The sequence below is a fragment of the Buceros rhinoceros genome, unplaced genomic scaffold (assembly GCF_000710305.1).
Source record: "Buceros rhinoceros silvestris isolate BGI_N320 unplaced genomic scaffold, ASM71030v1 scaffold8798, whole genome shotgun sequence".
Lineage (NCBI taxonomy): Eukaryota > Metazoa > Chordata > Aves > Bucerotiformes > Bucerotidae > Buceros > Buceros rhinoceros.
The window spans coordinates 1-17,922 of NW_010425061.1; the positions used below are offsets into that span (position 1 = coordinate 1).

Below are 17,922 nucleotides of genomic sequence, written 5' to 3' on the forward strand. Positions count from 1 at the left end.
GCAGGTGAAGCTCAGAGAGACTGAGCAAGTGGCCGGTGCTGGGCCTGCCCCTGAGCTCGGCCCCGTGGCCTCGTTGTTGTGACTGACCCAGAGAAAACAACCCGTAAACAGTGAGTTATAGTAAATAAGCCGGTGACATAACCTTCCTGCAGGCCACACGGAAGAAACGCTGCTCAGCGCCGTCCTCCCGTGAGGAGCAATGTGCTGCCCGGTAGAAGGACTGATTTTGAAACTAGAAATAGCAACAGTTGGCCGTTCTGACAGATGCTGTGCTGTTAGAAATAGCTCCTTGTTCTCCTTGTACAGGAAGGTTAGTGAGCAGCCACGGGCTAGTCTCAACAAACCACAAACAGTTTGGGCTGTACGTACAACAGCAGTGAGATAAAACTAACAAAAATACAAAGGCAGACACTTGGTCTCTTGGTACCTCGTAGGCTTAGACTGACTGACTGAATCCCGCGTGTTTGAAGGAAGCACCGTGTCCGCTCTCAGCAGAGCGCTAACAGGGCAGGTAGGACACCTGACAAGTCATTCTTAGTGCACGCATCTTAAGTGTTTCCTGTATCTCGGGTAACTACATTGGTTAAAATTATAGGGACAGGTCTGGGTGAGGTGACTGTCCTGTGAACAGGAAACAGGGTTAGTGGTAATAGACCTGTTTGTTCTCTCTAGACTTGTTATTGTCGTGGGGTTTTCTGCCCTTATGCTTTTAAGCTTGCTCTGATGCTGCTGTTGCCGCACCAAAGTCACAGCAAGCTTGCTGCCTCCCTGTCTCTCCTCTCCAGAGAAATACCTGATCCTGTTTATCCTTCTAGTGAACTAAAGTTCGTTTTAAACTGATGCCGATTTGGCTGCCCTTGGTGTTCAGTGGAGGGAGTGGAAGAGAAGCTGCGCCGACATAACTTGGGAAAAGTGGATAGTGACTTTTTGTGACCCCATGAAGGGTCATCACTAAATAGTGCTGGGAATTCTTATTACTGTCGCTGTTTTAGCCGGATTTGCTCTCATTCGATAACCATCCCTACTGCGTGGGTACCGCGGTTCTCCTGTGCCTTTTCAAACAACATTTTACTGTTTAAACCACTTTTTGGTTGGGAAAAGAGCACGAAGCCTTTGTAACAGGTCGCTAAATTCCCTGAACTTCCCTCCAGTGGAAACTTTATCCTGTAGTGTTTGATTGGAGGGAAGGAGGGAAATGACAGTTTCTTGGGTTTGTTTTTTCTGTACACAATCCCCGTTGAGATGTGAAAATGCCTGATGTGGCTGTGTCACGTTGAGTAGGTTCCTCATGCCTGAGGTAGGTTCCAGACCTGAAACTCAACTGCCCTTGGTGTACGGGAGCGGACGTGTGTCCTTAGTGCAGCTGCTCTCCCTAAACTAAAGCTTTTCTGTGTCTAATCAGCATCTTGGCCTCCTGGGGGGAAGCTGGAAGCTGGGGAAGGGGCTGGAATTGTGTGCAGTTTTCCAGCAGGTGGAATGTTCAGGAGGCTTTTCTACATGTAAACACCTGCTTTTGAACCAGTTAAATTAATCAGGAGCTCGTTTTAATCAGGAGCTTGTTCTCCTTTGGTGTGACTTACACTGTGAGGCTTTTCTCCCTGTAGGTTGCAGTGATAGACATCCTGAAGTCGGACTGAACTGTGGTGTGAATCAAAACCTTTCCCCCTCGAGCGCTTCTCACGAGGGGCTTCTGAGAGGTGTGGTGCCCTTCCATGAGTTCTGTGTGTGCCTGGGAGCAGCAGTGAGTGAGAGACCTTGTCCTGAGGAACAGGTTTAGCAGCGGTGCTTTTAGCATGTTTTATGATCTTTTTTGACAGGGGGTTAGAATCTGCTCAGTGAAGATGTTGCTGTTTCTGTACACGTGCGGTACACGTGGTGTAAAATACTTACAGCTCTTGAAACCCAGTGGGAGTAGTTACTTACCTCTGCAAAACACCAGAAAAAAAAGCAGAGTTCAGCTTAAAGTAGCTTTGAAATGACTTCCTTTATAAGGCTGGTTTGGTGGAAGGCTTGTGGTGTGTTGTCTTCAGCAGCAAGGCTTAGTTACTCCTAGTGACCTGCTCCAGGTCAGCAGAGGGTGTTTCTGTCAAACCTGACTGCTCGTTCCAGATCTGCTCTCTCTGTTTTGTGATTTTTGGATTCTTGCCTGAAATTGTGTTGTATTTATGTTCTAATAACCCAACAGCACTCTGCTGCTCAGTCTCCTGAAACACGCCAAATGTTTTGCTGATGGCCTGCTGATTTTCCTAGGAAGTGTTCAGGCTACGTAATACTGTAGATCTGGGCATTTTCCACCTCTTAAAAATCAGCTGTGATGCTCAATATCAAAGAGTAATATTGTTCAGAGCTCCAGAGTGCTGTGTCCGATACCTCCATCCATAGCGCCTGTCACTGGCAGTAGCTCGTTTTGTCAGCAGGTTTAAATTGTTTTGGTAAGGTCTCTCTGGCTGAAGCCTGACTTTCTTGAACCTGTGAAGAGAGCAGGTTTGCTCCCTGGACTGAAAGCTGCTTGAATAGTTGAGGCCAGTGTGGGGAGGTTCATTCCCACTAAGGGTACGTGCATCTAAAAATAAAGGCTGCTTTGCGTGGCGGTCATGGCTCTCTTAGTCGGTGCTGGAGAAACTGAATTTGTGCCTTGGCGGAATGAGCAGACCGACCTGTGCACTTGTGTGTGCTGGGCAGGGCTCCCTTCGGCACTCGGGGTTTCTGCGCTGCTGTCAGTCAGGCTGCACCTCTTGGGCCTCTGAAACACTCCTCATCTGAGGCTTGTGAGAGCAGTGGGGTGTTTCTGTGCATCGGGATACCCACCGTCCAACCCGTATGTTTAGAACACGGGTAGGAAGCGCCTTCCTCGGCTATTGTGTGTGTCCTTAACTCGTGGTGCCCGCTCGGGCTCCTGCTCTGCTCCTTTGACCGGCAGCGTCCCATTGCGACCCCAGCCCGGGTTCTCTGGTGGCACCGTCGGCTTTTACAGCCAGAAAGTGGCAAAGCTCGTTGTGCTTCCATGCAGTTAAAGCGTGTCAAGGGGCTCATCCCTGCTTTTCTTGGGAGAAGACAGTGATGCTCGAAGGGGGGTGTCAGTGCTCTGCAGGGTGGTGTGTTGTAGCGCGGAGGATCAGATTTATATCTCAGCCTAACTTAAAAGTTCCAGTATCTAAAAGCTGGATTTCTGGGTGGAGGAGGTGTGATTGTGTGCTGGTTGTGTTGGTCTGAGGAGCAATACCCAGAGAAATGGGGGTTTTCTTCCTCAGGGCAGACTCTGAAACTTCTGTTATTACCTTAAAAATGACTGAGTTTTGTCTTGGGCCCTGTTCCTGAGTTCAACCAGCCCTCGAGTTCTTCAGCTGGCTGCTGAAGTCTGGCCTCTGAGAGGGGCTGAATTCCCCTTGCTCGCTGCCTGCGGTGGGTGTCAGCACTGTGGCACGGCAGTCTGTCTGCTTGAGTTTTAACAAACGCTCTGCAGAAGCTTTGTGTTGGTCCAGCACGTTAAACCTTGCCAGCGAAAAACTCTTGGAAAGCGTCTCCTTGCTGTGCCCAGTGACACTTTCTGGATTATTCTGAAAGTTGAGTTATTAAACAAACCGACCATCGGTCAGGTACTGCGCTGCTGAGAAATCTTGCTAACTTTTGTGCCTATCTCCCTTCCTGCGAAGCTGCTTCACAGTCGCTGGGCTTTTACACCGGCATGTAAAGGTGATGAGTTGTAACTTGTCAGATGTACGGGGGAAAAACATTGGAAGTTTTCTCTAATTCTTTCTGCTACAGTTTTAAATACACTGACGTTCTTTCACAGCGCAAGCGCCTTGTCATTGATGAATGCTTCCAACATTGCCACTTGAAAATGTCTTTTTTGAGAGCTGTAAGGATTTTTTTTTTTGCCTAAGCAGGGTCTTACAGAGCTCCTAGGAGTATGTGGGGTTTTCTGTGGCGTAGTGAAAGTCTGCAAGTCAGTTGATTTATCCTTCCTTTCAAATAGTTTACCCATGTTTTTATTTAATAAACTTTTCTGAAGAGCAGCACGGTCTTTCCTTGCCTGTGGTAGGATTTGATAAAGGAGCTCGTTGGGGGATAGGAGATCTCATTTGGCCCAGCACGGCCTTCCCAGCTTGCCCCAGTGCTGTTCCTGTTCCGTTCTTGCAGAAGCATGACTGACTGTAAAGCGGTAGTTTTTATTCTGAAAAGGGATCTTCAGGCTCCTGGCGGGAAGCCTGGTGACCTTTGCGTTTTGATTGAGAGGAGCTTCAAAACAGTGACTCTCCAGTTTGATCCCAGCCCTGATAAATTACAGCGCTGCCCCAGCGCACGCCTTCCTTCAGCTCCTCAGGCTGCTGGTTCTGCAGGACTTGCTTGGGGATGCAGCTTTATCACACTGGCCACGTGTAATTTAGCAGACGAGGTGTCAAGTGCCAAGTTTAGTGTTGTCATAGAAATTTATGAAGCTGGCAAGCTGCGCTGCTGTAGCTGGCTGGAGAGCTGCTCTGGGGTGAGCCAAGTGTTGGGGTTGGCTTATTGAGATTCCTTGTGCGTGTTGCTCATCCACAACTGCTTGTTTTGGTGTGTACAGTCAAGTGCGATGCTACGGTAATAGTGAGGCACAATAGTGCAGAGATGGTTGAAAAGCACCTTTTTGTTGTCATTTTACTATAAACTTGTGCTTGGTGCTTTGAATGATTGTGTCCTCTCTTGCTGTGCAGTGTCTAACTCATCATGTGTCTTGTTTTCTTCCTTCTTGCTAGTGCTGAAAGGGTGGTCGCTGGTCATTCTCCTGACTGAGCTGTTTGGCTCTTTCAGACTGGCAAAATACAGAAATGAATAAATGTGTCCAGGTAGAGTGAAAACAACTGAGCTTGTGTTCCTTGGTATAGTGCTCAGTTCCGCTGGGGCTTAACTTTCCACCCTGTAGTGTTCTGCTGGAAGTAGAAAACGCAGGGAAACCACTACCTGTTTTTAATGCTGTGTAAACTTGAGCTTAAAGATGTTTTTTTTTTCTCTAATTAAAAAAAAAAATCCAACCCCCCTATTTTAATTTAACCGGTAGTGTTCTATAGGGAGTTACCAGCAGTGCCTGTAACATAGCTGTGAAGTTGCTGCAAAACTTAATCTAACGTAAATTCTGTCTTTCAGGTGCCATGTTTCAGAACGGAGGAAGACAGCTGAGAAAGAAGAGCTGAAGAAAGTAACACAACCAGACACAGGCTAATTGGGGGAAAAAGAATTAACCTGTCTCTGAGGTGACTAAAGGGGAATAATGGTGATTTTGCGCCGGGCTCGGCCGCCTGCTTCCGCCCCAACCAGCAATGAATCTTGACTCGCTCTCGCTGGCCTTGTCTCAAATCAGCTACCTGGTGGACAATTTAACCAAGAAAAACTACCGAGCCAGCCAGCAGGAAATACAGCATGTGAGTAAACCCGTGGTGCCACAGAAGACTTTGGGAAGGGAAAATGGGAGTGACAAATGGAGTTTCTCTTCCGGTGTGAGTTTGCTCCGCGGGGCTGTTACGTGCGTTCCTGCGTACTGTTTTCAGCGGTGTTGGGAATCGCAGCCCGTGTCTCTGATACCCCTGTTGGTTTCATCTGGAGGGTCATGGAAATCGGCAGCTCAGAGCTGAGATTTTGTAGCTGAATAGTCGTCGTTGTAGTTGAACATTAGGATTGACTGCTCCTCTTGGAGGGTGGCGTGCAGAGCTTTCCTAACTCCTTCAAGTTAAATCCTTCAACTTTTGGACACTCCTCAGAACCTTGATTGGGAGAGGGAGGAGAACATGCATGTTTACTAGTTTAGTCTGTCACACTGAAGGCGTGACCACACGGTTACTCACATCTGAATGCTTTCACGTACCTTGGATGGAAGTTTTTTGCTCCTTATCTGAGTCGAAGTGTGGCTTGATGGGGAAGCCAAGCTGACTTTCCTGGCCCTGGGTTTTCAGAAGGCAGGCAGAGTAACTGCAGGTTGCAGTCCAAATATCTAAGATCTGGTCAAGAATTCTGGTTTAACTGACCCTTTTTAAAAATAGCTCTGCCTAGCAGGACGGACTCAGAAGCACTATCCGCAGAGGAGCGCTTAGGAGGAAGTGAATGCTACTGAGCCAGTTTTAGAAACTGGTTTAGTTCAGTTCCCAGCAGACAGCTGGGCCAGTTAAATTTTTTTTCCTTACACTGGTGCTGTCCTGCAGTGACTTGAATCAGATTAGGAGGCCAGAGGGCTTAAGCAGAGGGAGTTTCTGCTAACAGCTGACTCCTCTGAAAGTGCATTCTTTACTTATCTTGAGGTGAGAGGGGTGGTTTCAGCAATATTCACTGCTTAAAATGATAATGTAAGCCATGGAGAGTGCAGCTCCTGTGACTTGGGTCGAGTTCCCATGTCTTTGCATGTTCAGTACTTGCAGCGGGCTCTTCCAGGGTCACGGGGTTCTTTCGATCGCTGTCGGTTTCAACAGGCAGCTTTTGCAACAAGGTGTGACTGAGGCACGGCTTGCAGATCCGGCATGAACGCTTACGTAAGGGGTTATAGGCCTTTCTGTGACTTGGGAGGAGTTGATCTGCCATTCAGCTGGAATATGGATGTCTGGAAGGGGGACAGATTGTTGTCCTTCGTGGCAGGACTCACTGTGGTGAGGCACTGGAAACAGCTGTGGAAATGACTGGATTGTCTGTGTTTGGTTCCAAGGCAGCAGTTTCTAGGACTTCAAGACTAAATTTCTAAAACAGCCATGATCCCTTGTCTCTTTTTTTTTTTTTAAACTTCCTGGTATTACTTGACTTCTGTGATTGCTAGTTCAATCTTCCCTTTGTTGTAGAGCTTATATGCGTGTGTTTTAACACTGCCTGACGGTACACTGCTCAGGGTAACTTGTTGTAAAATGGAGTGAGTTATGCCAAAGCTTGTCTGTAAGCGCACAGAGTGTGTAGAAACCCATACTTCGAGCTGTTCTTGTCACAACTGACCAAAATGACACTTGAATTTAAATACAACACTCAAGCATAGCAGATGGAGCAACTAATTTCTGCTTAAACATGCTTTCAGTAGTCGTTTAGCAGAGGTGATCCTTTAAGACTGCTTTTAAAAAATAGAATGTGTGTTTAAAAAAAACCACCAAACTTACACATTTGTCAGAGCAAATCCTATTGAATGGTTTCCTCTGCGGTGAGTTTTTGTGGTCTCCTTTCCTAAATTGATGGTAAAGAGAGCCCAGTTGGGGAGGAGGAAAGGACTTTGCGGACAGATTCATCTAGGAAAGCAAAATTATCTGGATCTAGAGAAGCGGTTATTTTGCTCTGACCCTGTGTTTGCCTGAACAAAACCCCACTAGTCTCTGTATGATAAACCCAAATACGGGTGGCTCAGATGTCCTGCTGACTCTGACGGGCTGAGGGAAGGGATTGCTGGAGGTCATCTGGTCCAGCCTCCTGCTCAAACAGGGTTGCCTCGAGCCAGTCACCTGGGACTGTGTCCAGGCAGCGTTTGAGTGCCTCCAGGGATGGAGACCTGCAGCCTCCCTGGGCAGCCTGTGCCACAGCCGAGTCAGCCTTTCCCAGTTCCGTTATGACTGGGTGCACTGTCTTGTAAGTGTGCCAGAATGCCGCCAGGGCAAAGGTGTCCTTCAGCTCTTTCTACAGGAAAACTAAACTCTCGTTCCCTGGAAAAGCTTTCATGTGCCTGTAGTTAGGGTTGAAAGATGCTACCCTGTACTTTTGGTGTTCACTCTTCTATCCTCCCCAATATTCTCAAATTACTAACCTTCTGAAGTTGCTTCTAAGCAGGGGAGCATTTGAATTCTGATGCAGGGTTGTGTTGATGGCTTTAGGATGTCCAGCTTTCTTCTGCGTCCGCCTGCTTTGAAGAAATCGTCTTCGTCACAGCACCAAGTAACTCCCTGGGAGATTGATCCAGCTCTGTGCCAGCCTTGTTAACACATTGAAATCCATGTATTTAACTGGGGTTGCCTAAGTGAATTGCCTGTTTTCTGAAGCTGGAGCTAACTAGTAGAACTCGCTGCCTTTTGCACCAGTCTGAGCACCTTCCTACCTAACCATGGTGTGGTATGGCTGCCTTCGAAGACAGCGCTGTCACCATAGCCGGGGTGGGCTACCTACTCTGGACTGATGCCACACCGTGAGCATTTATGTTCTAGCCTCTGCTCAAGAAGCAGAGCTGTGTCTAACTCGGATGTTTCTTTCCAGCAGAAGAAAACTTGGCAGCCCGTGGAATAAGCCGGCTGTGAGGGAAGGGGATGTATAGTGTTAGATAACGGTGGAAGAATTGAGATGAGAACAATTCGAAACAGCAGAGCTGGAGCAGAGACAGCCTAAAGCCATGCTGCTTGTCTCTTGCACAAAAACCACCAGCAAACAAGGATATTTATGATGAACAGGGGAAGCGGAGGGCTTGGCGGAGACAGTCAGAGCTGCTGGTTTGTACTGGCACGCTGTGCATGTCCTGCAGCTAGAAAGGGGGAAACAATGGCAAGAGTTTTGCTAGTAGATAAAGATTGCATTTGATGTTACTGCTACTATTTGGACAGAAGAGGCGAGCTACTGGTGATGAGTGACTCCTAGTTTCTGCCAGTATGGGTTTTATTAAAACCAAGTAATTCTTTGCATGATGAGGTTTAAAGAAATGAGTGAGTACAGAAACAACCTGAAGGTACTTCAGACAAGAAGCTGATGAGCTGCTCTGTAGCCAGGAGTTAAGCTTAAGGCAAGTGATAGGGATGCTAATAAGAGTGTAGTATCGTTAAGATTTTGCAGTGAGCGCTAGGTGTTGGAGATTAGCAAGCTCAGCTCACCTCTTCATGACTGAGGTGCAGAGTTGAGTTGAACGAGCTCTAATGACGGGAAGGACTGGGTGAAAGGTTTAAGCTATAGGTGTTCAGTGTGTGGTGTTTGATTTTAAAGCTTGCATGTGAACAAGTCTGAGATGAACCTGCTTCTTCAAAGAGCAGGAAACCCGTCCTGTGCCATTCCCTGCTGTCTGAAGAGACCCTGGAGTAATGTGCAGGGTGAACGGTTGGACCTGATGACTCTGTGATTCTATAAGTCAGTCCTGAGCAGGAGGCGACGTAGAAGCTACTGTGTGATGGCTTGTCTGTGGGATGGATTCCTCCTGTATAGGCATAGCACAGAGGTGCAAGCTGTGCTGAGGCGGTGGAGTTAGGCACTGTAGCTGTGGGGAACAGTGAGGTCATGGCACTGTGGGTTCAGGGCTGCTCTGGTGGCAGAGAAGCTTGAGATCATAGTCTGGGTGACTTGAAACCCCTCTTTTACTTAACTTTGAGAATACTACCCAGGAAACACGTGGCTTCTGAGTCAATGACTGCTGTCTAGATTCTTTATCTTGTTGTTTATACTTTTAATTTGCAAATGGGCTAATGACTTGATTTCTAGGTTGCTGATTAATAAGGGTCACTCTCAGCAGTTTGGTTAAAACCGTAGATGACTTAACCCCTAGAAGTACCGCTGTGTCCATGGTGCTAGACCCAGATCTTGCTCTGTAATGACCCTTTGCTACCAAGTTGTTTTTTTTTCCTTGAATTGTTTTCCAGATTGTGAATAGGCACGGTCCCGAGGCAGACAGGCATTTACTACGCTGTCTATTCTCGCACGTGGATTTCAGTGGCGATGGTAAAAGCAGTGGCAAAGATTTTCATCAGGTATGGTTTGCACCAAGGCATCCCCTCCTTAGTCTTGGCTGTTAAAAACCTGCAGTAGGATTTGATCCATTTTAAGCACAAAGGTGGTTTAGAGGGAGTTGCTTCAAGCCAGCTTCTTTGCTGGCCTTTCAGTTGCAAGTGCCTTTGGCCAGTCCTCAAGTCAGAAGACAACAAATTGTTGATATCTGACTCTACAGTGGCTTGATCTGGAAACACAGATAGTACAGTGCAGTACAATTGCTCTTTATACCACATGCAGTGCTCTGTTCTAAAGCCTTTCTTTGTCCTTTAAAACTTTGTCCAGATCCACAGGCTGGCACTTCTGCTGCTGGCTATGTCTGTTCTCAGGAGCGTTTCCATCCTGGAGTGATTTTGCTGCAGGGTTTTTAGCTCATAAGCAGGAATCAAATATTCTTCCATTGTCTGTGGCAATGTGTGAGGAGGCTTACAGAAAATGAAACCTTCCACATGGAATGGGGAATATTTGATCACTTAGTCTTAGAAGAAGAAGAAAACTAAAGCCAAAGAAAAAATGGAATGAAAGGAAACTAGTTCATGTTAATGAGAATTTGGGCCCTTAAAGACACAAGCACCTTATTTTTGTCTAGTTCTCCTGCATGCAGTGGACAGTAGAAGTTGTGTTTTATTGTCCCATTACAAAACCACGAGTGGCCAAGTTATCTTTGTTCTTTTCAGACCCAATTTCTGATCCAGGAGTGTGCGTCGCTGATTACGAAACCAAACTTTATCTCGACGCTGTCTTACGCCATTGACAATCCGTTGCACTATCAGAAGGTTTGTTTGTTCGTGAAGGGGATCCCTGTGCCAGAAACCGCAGTGAACTGTCTGCAGGAAACCTGCTGGTTTTCTCTTGTGTTTTTCCTGGGTTTATTTTTATGGCTAAGAATGGTTGCACTAAAGTCTTCAAAAACAGCTTGCCCAGAAGTTGGGGGGTTTTATTGTTAAACTGAGCAATTTATTCCATCACTCAGAATGCCTGCAGACTGATTTTAAACCTTAGTCTAATGGTAAACCTTGATGGCTAGTTTGTGTAAGCCAGAAGCAAAACAGAGCTCCTGTCGCTTTCAATACGAAAGCCCCGGTAGTGGTTCGGTAGTGGAAGAGTGGGATATATAGAAGAAACTTCTAGTTCAGATGTATCCAAAAATAGCTCCAAAGCTATTAGTTTGTTTAGATACATAATCCTTGTGTCAACCTACAGCAGAAGAGTTACTAATATTGCTGACCTGCAAATGGATTCTAGATAGCTGCTGCGTTACGAGTGAGAGTAATCCCCTAACAGCTCCCCTTTCACTCTGCTTGCCTCTTTCAGAGTCTAAAGCCTTCACCCCATTTATTTGCCCAATTGAGTAAAGTCATCAAATTAAGTAAAGTTCAAGAGGTAGGTGAACACTTATTTCAGAAATACTTGAATGTTTTTTGACTAAGCTTGTTGGAGAGGATAATGTCCCCTTACTACGACGTCTGGTCTTGTTTGTAGGTGATTTTTGGTCTCGCGTTACTGAACTCGTTCAGCTCAGATCTACGAGGTTTTGGTAAGTGACACTTCCAAAGGGCTGCAGCAAGGGCACCTTTTTTTGTAGATGGTTAGATGTGTGCCTGTGTGACCTGAGGAGCGCCAGACCTTGCGATTAGTGGTGCTATTGGCGTCTGAGGGGCAGTAGATAGCACAGTCATCTTCATCGTACATGAAGTTGTAGTCTTTTCCGTACTTGCTAGACAGTCAATCAAATCGAGGTCCTGTGCTATGTTACCTTTTAGTAGTCCATTAATATTTGAGTTCCGAGGTGTGGATCATGACACTGCTATTTAAAACTGACCTCTTGGGGCTTGTGGTGGACAAAGCCTGATTAAAAGAATGGCACCTAGCTACAAAGAGTTTTAACGTTGACAAGAAATGGCAGGGTTTGACTCTATCCTCTCTTGTTTTCAAAAGCTGCCCAGTTTATCAAACAGAAACTCCCGGACCTTTTGCGCTCTTACATTGACGCGGACGTCAGTGGAAATCAAGAAGGTGGCTTCCAAGATATTGCAATAGAGGTCCTGCACCTTCTCCTCTCCCATCTCCTTTTTGGGCAGAAGGGAGCCTTTGGGGTAGGACAGGAGCAGATTGACGCTTTCCTCAAAACATTACGTAGAGGTAAGTGTGGTGGTGGTTGGGAAGCCTGATTAAATGCAGACTTTGAAGCTAACGGAGTTTAACTCAAGTCACTCCTTGGTCCTCCTTGGACCTAGAGGAAGGCACCCTTTGTAGAAGAGCAAAATACTTGTTCTGTTTGTTTAGCTTCATGCAGATGAGTGTAATTCTATAATTCCCCTCACTTTGCTTCGGGAAATGGAGAACTCTTCTCTGAATGGCCCAAAGGGCACGGAGACATTATGCATCATCCTAAAGATAGTGGTGTCTCAGGCCCACCCGCAAGGTGTCTTTGCTGCTTTCCCCTGTGAGCAGAACTCCCACCTGCCCATCTGACCCCCTCGTTGCTGTGGTGCTCTCAAATATTGCTTCCCTGGAAAGAAGAAGAGAGGATGTCTTTCCTTGTCCGAGTGCCTGGTTAGATTTGCTGGACTTGGACTCCGTAGCAGATCCTTGGTTTCTAATGCTTTCTGAGCCAGGGGAAAGGCCTGTGCTGTGCTGCTGTATTGTTTCCTGCTCTGTGCTTTTTCTGGGTGACTGCTGTTGGTGACAATCTCGTTCTAAACTTACTCCAGCACAGCTGCTAGCCCTGAACCTGCATGAACCTCATCTGTTCCACATTCTTGTTCTCTAGGAATATCCGAGTGCCAGTAGAGAACTGGGAAGTGGGATGGAGGGATGCTGCATGAGTGCCCTCTTGATTTGTGCAGCAGCGGGGAAACTCTAGCCCAGCAGTCGAGTTGTTTTTGAATAGTCGTTTGCATGCAACTGGTATTCTGGAGGTTCTGACACTTTGTTTTTAACTCTTGCCTTTAGATTTTCCCCAGGAGCGTTGCCCTGTGGTGCTTGCACCACTTTTATACCCTGAAAAACGGGACATTCTAATGGACAGGATCCTGCCTGATTCTGGAGGGATAGCCAAAACCATGATGGAGAGTTCGCTGGCAGATTTCATGCAAGAAGTTGGCTATGGCTTTTGTACAAGGTTTGTTGGAAAGTTTATTTTTCAAGCATCTTGGGTAGCCATGCTTTTCTTTTTTGTTTCTTGAGGCAAAAGGTAAAGAACACTTGGAGTATTAAAGTAACTAGAACCTCATTAAGTATTATGAGCTCATTTGTTTTAATTCCTGGTTTATATTTTGCTTTCTTGCAACGTGTACAGCATGTCTGTTGAGGTGGTGTAGTGTGTTGCTGTGGTAAGAAGAGCTGGGTGGAGGTAATCAAATTCCTTGTGACGGTTTTAGAAGAATTTGACCATCATCCTTGTGTTTTGAAGTAAAACCAAAGGGGCCAGGAGACACAAATTCCAGCTAAATCCTCCGAGATCTCTGGAAGAGCTGTGCTCCTGTGACAGGCTCCTGTTAGCTCACTGTCCATGTGAACTGGATCTCTGAAGAACTGAATGTCATAGGCTCACTTCAAGAGTTGACGAGCAGCAGCTTTCTGTTCGTGCTGGGTGTTGATCAGCACAGTGCCCAGTATGACTGAGATTATTTGTAGCTGTGGAATCTAATGATGATGGTGAATTGCCAGAGTATCGTGACAGCTGCATCAGTCTCTGCCTGCTTGGGCTTATTTTAGTAAAAATACACCTGTCTTAAACACACGCTGGGTTTGAGTGAGTATTTGTAGATGCACATTACCCACATCTCCAGTAGTGTTCCATATCCCTGCCCTCTGCCCCTGGCCTGGAGGGTTAAATGGGCAGCCCCGTAACGTGACAGAGCTGTGTGAAACGGGCTGTCGCCCACTGAGCGGGGTGGTGTCAGCAGCGTCTTTGCTTATAGCACCTCCACAAGTGATGCAGTGCTTTGATTTTTGTTTATATACAAGGGTGAATTGGATTTGTTACTAGAAAAGCAGGAGGACAAGCGCGACTTTAGTCAGAAGCTGTCTATTGAAGAGTTAATTTGAATATATTGGAGGTTTATTTCCTGCTGTAGATCTATCTGCACACATCCAGCTCCACGTTTGAATGCAGTTGTTAGGGATTTTCGTGCTCTGGTGATAACAGGAGCCGGCAAGTGTGTGGCTGGCTTTGAAGGGGCTTAGTCTTCTCCCTCAGTGTGACCCCAACATGTGTGGGATTTGTTTTGTTACAGGAAGATTCCCCAAGAAGCATAAGCTAACTACTTGGTTCTGTATTTTAAAAGAAAGACTGCTGACTACTTCAGAACTGAAACCCTGGCATCTGCTCCTTGTTCTTTTGGCTCCTCAGAGGTTTTTGCTAGTGACCACCGACCAGGGATGCCATGTCAGGCAGCCCCGGCTGCCCCCGAACCCTGTGTTCTCAAAGCCTTAGTCTCACTTTTAGCTGGCAGAAAACGTCAGTCTTTGAAGCTGGCAGCATTTTTAACAGAGACTAGTGCTAAACCTGCCCTGTGCTCTTACTGTGACAGAGCAGAGCCTGTGAAACATCCCTCGCCCTCCTTTCGGTAGATGTAGCACGGCACAGAGTCTGTGCTGGAAATCATTTCATGGAATTTCCACTGAATTCTCTTCTTGCTCATCCTGGAATTTTTTTGTTGATCACTTGACTAACATAACTGAAGTTCATACTTTGCAGCCTGCAGTTAGTTTCTACCAAGAGTCCATGTGCTGTCCCTGCTGTACTCACTTGATTTGGTCTGTCTTACGTTGTGCCTCAGTGACTCTGGTTTTCACACTACAAACTCTGTTTTGTTGCATCTTAGTGTCGAGGAGTGTCGCAACATAATCATGCAGTTTGGTGTTCGGGAAGTCACGGCTGCCCAGGTTGCCAGGGTGTTGGGGATGATGGCTCGAACTCATTCGGGATTGACAGATGGAATTCCATTACAAGTGAGTAACTGCCACGCTGCAGTGGGGATTAGATGTATTTTAATCAGCAGAAAGTGAGGAGTTAAAATGCTCCCCATTAGTAATTTCAGAATTGCGTTTATTATTGAGCATTTCTAGACCTGTCCCGTTGTAAATGTCGGTGATTCCCTCTTGCATGAAAGAGTCTCAGGAGAGTGCAACTGGTGGTGTTACTGGTCTGAACTGCTTACCTTCCCAGTGCAGGCAGTTCCATGGCTTGTGGCTTCTGAGAGGGCTTTATTTTTCACTAGTGTTTGATGGGGTGTATTTCATTTGCAGTCTATTTCAGCCCCTGGCAGTGGGATTTGGAGTGAAGGGAAAGATAAAAGTGATGGAGCACAAGCCCATACCTGGAATGTGGAGGTCTTAATTGATGTTCTTAAAGAGCTGGTAAGTTTTGTAAGCATCTTGGGTTTTTACATGGAATATCTGAAAGAAGGGCGTGTCTCAGCGTGGCTATAAAGCTTTTTAAGCTCCCAGCAGCCTGAACGGCTTTGAATCGCATTAATATAATTGCGCTGCTGTACTGAAGTGGTTGGTGGGGTTTTCTTCCTCATGAACGAGAATGTTTTGAGGAGTTGTGGGGAATAAAAGCTGCCCGAATGGCTAACTTGGGAGCAGCTTGAGATTTATTCCACGCTGCTCCCACGTACTCCAGCATGTGTTCTCTGAGCTGATTTGTGTTTGAATTTACTTCTGACAGCGGAAAGTTTTGTGCGTCAGGCACCTTGTTTTTCAAAACTTCTCACTGTAGGCGTTAATGATGAAAACGAAACAAAATATTTTTGTAGCTACTTGTTCCTAAGCTCTAAATGCGTCTTGTAGTGACGCTTCAGAAAGCTTCTACCATGAAGAAGGGTTCTTAAAAGGCAGCACCAAAGATGATGTTCAAGCCTGACTGGTCTCTTGTTTTTCCTGGTTGCAGAATCCTAGCCTGGACTTCAAAGTAGTAACCTATGAATTGGACCATCCGGGGTTTCAGATTCGTGACAGCAAGGGCCTGCATATCGTAGTGTTTGGCATCCAGAGAGGGCTGGGCATGGAAGTCTTTCCTGTTAATGCCATATACAGACCTTGGAAGCACGCAGAGGGCCAGGTGGGTTTATCAATGTTTCTGCTGTAACCGTACAGCACTCAGAAGTTCATGAGTTTCGGGAAGTGTCAGTGTGAGTTGGGAATGTCCTGTGCATGGAACGGTGTCTGTGTTGTTTGGGCAGAGGAGGTCGTTTGCTGTGCGCCTTTGGCAGGGTTCTGGTGTGTAGAACTGTTGCTGCATGGCTGTGCTTTGGGGGCTTTACCTGCTTACACAGAAGGGCTACAGCTTCCTGCAAACAAGTACCCTCAGCATACCGGTATCTGGCACTTTGAGAACTCCTGGGAGGAGAAGTGGGAGGTTCAGTCTCATGGAAAACACGTCGATAGTAAATCTTGGCTTGTCTCTACTGCTTTGTTGATTTGCATCACTCTTAAAAACATGGCAGTTGATAAAGCGGAAGGAACCTGAAACTCTAAATACTGAAACTATTTTTGACCTTTTTTTATTCCAGCTCTCCTTCATTCAACATTCCCTCATAAACCCTGACATCTTCTGTTTTGCTGACTACCCTTGTCATACTGTTGCCACAGACATCCTGAAAGCACCTCCAGAGGATGACAATCGAGAAATTGCCACCTGGTAAACCTGCTCTCGACTGCTTTCCATATCTAGTGTTAGAGTAAGATCACTTGTCTGGCCAAACGTGTCTTCATTTCCACACAGCCAGACTTATTTGTAGCTCTGTGTATGTCCCACTAGATCAGCCATTAGTATTTGTCCCATGTTTGATTGGTGGAAGTTCTCATATTGTCAGAACTTCATCATATAAACGTACTTGCCTTGACTGGAGTCTTCTGGTTGTCTGGAGAATTTCTGCTGGTGTGTTTTGGCAGATACTGTGAGCAAGGGGAGATAATGAATTTAAAAATGTTTTTCCCAGGATGATATTAAAGAAACTTGTTCTGCAGGGTTTATATGGTGAATGTATATAACCGTTGCTGAATTATTGCATGAAGGTGCCTGGTGCGGCTTTCTGAGCTGGTCTTTACACCCAGCTGTGTGTGTAGCTGGTTTCAGTAAAGATACTTGCTTCTGTTCCATTACACGGCCCAGAACAGGGACCCAGAGGATGGGGAGTACAGGTGAATTGGGGGAGGTGCCGATGACTTGGCCATAAAGCAGACAAAACAAATAGAATACCTTCACTCAGTTTCACAGCTGGGGACTGGGAGGTGTTTAAAAAAGTATGTTCCATTTCTGCAAATATGTTCCCAGCTAAATTATCCCAGTGACCCACCTCTAGCTGAATTTTATTTCAACTTCAGCTTTTGATTCTCCCTCTTCCCTAACTGATTTAGAAGCTCTTAACTTTGTCAAAAAGAAAAAGGAGGTGGTTTTGATGGTTAAGAATGGCCTTGTAGGCTTAATTGTGTGTGATAAGAGCTGCAGTATCAGGTTGTTTGCTGTGGGCATTGCTTTGTATCATCTTTGGGTTGTGGCTACAAAACACTTGAACACAGGATCCTGTAAGCCAACTACTTTGTAACTTCTGGGGGCGTTTGTCTGCCTGTTTTATTTCTTTTGTTAGGAAGAGCCTGGATTTGATCGAATCTCTGTTGCGGTTGGCAGAAGTGGGGCAGTATGAGCAGGTTAAGCAGCTCTTCAGTTTTCCCATCAAGCATTGCCCAGATATGTTGGTATTGGCCTTACTGCAGATCAACACGTCCTGGCATACCTTGCGCCACGAACTCATCTCCACGCTCATGCCGATTTTCCTTGGCAACCATCCCAACTCTGCCATCATTTTGCACTACGCTTGGCATGGACAGGTGAGTGTTGCTACCGGCGCGCGCACCTGCGGTCTGTTCGAGTAACTGAAAACAGTGTTAACTGGGTGGAACAGTTAGGACAGCAGTGCTGGTATTAGTTTATGAACTGGGCGATTTAAAACCCAAGAGGTAAATGAGCAGTGGTTTTGCAAAGTATTATGAGTTGTCTCCTCTCCGTCTTGAAGCTGTTGTGATACGATTTTCTTTGGGCAAATATAGTCAGAACAGAGGCATGGTGTTCACTGAGAAAATATTCCTGGAGAAGTAGAGAGATCAAAGTTAAGTTTGACTTTTTTTACCTTTCAGTTTTAACCAAAGGTTGATTTTTTTTTTTTTTTTAAAAGAACACAATAAACCTCACAACAGCAACAGATTCCCCCCAGCACCCCCAAACTCTCAACCTCACACACG

General features: G+C 46.2%; 1 protein-coding gene across 1 annotated transcript in view; it reads left to right on the forward strand.

Annotated features, from left to right (window-relative positions):
* The first annotated feature begins 5,114 nt into the window (after window positions 1-5,114).
* The window catches only part of CNOT1 (CCR4-NOT transcription complex, subunit 1), a 47,419-nt gene continuing 34,611 nt past the window's right edge, over window positions 5,115-17,922 (forward strand). The window contains exons 1-12 of the mRNA XM_010140997.1: window positions 5,115-5,399; window positions 9,543-9,650; window positions 10,347-10,445; window positions 10,984-11,052; window positions 11,152-11,206; window positions 11,608-11,811; window positions 12,625-12,793; window positions 14,502-14,628; window positions 14,926-15,036; window positions 15,572-15,742; window positions 16,194-16,321; window positions 17,271-17,511. Coding sequence (XP_010139299.1) covers window positions 5,298-5,399; window positions 9,543-9,650; window positions 10,347-10,445; window positions 10,984-11,052; window positions 11,152-11,206; window positions 11,608-11,811; window positions 12,625-12,793; window positions 14,502-14,628; window positions 14,926-15,036; window positions 15,572-15,742; window positions 16,194-16,321; window positions 17,271-17,511 — 1,584 coding nt within the window. The 5' untranslated portion in view covers window positions 5,115-5,297. The remainder of the gene's footprint in view (window positions 5,400-9,542; window positions 9,651-10,346; window positions 10,446-10,983; window positions 11,053-11,151; window positions 11,207-11,607; window positions 11,812-12,624; window positions 12,794-14,501; window positions 14,629-14,925; window positions 15,037-15,571; window positions 15,743-16,193; window positions 16,322-17,270; window positions 17,512-17,922) is intronic.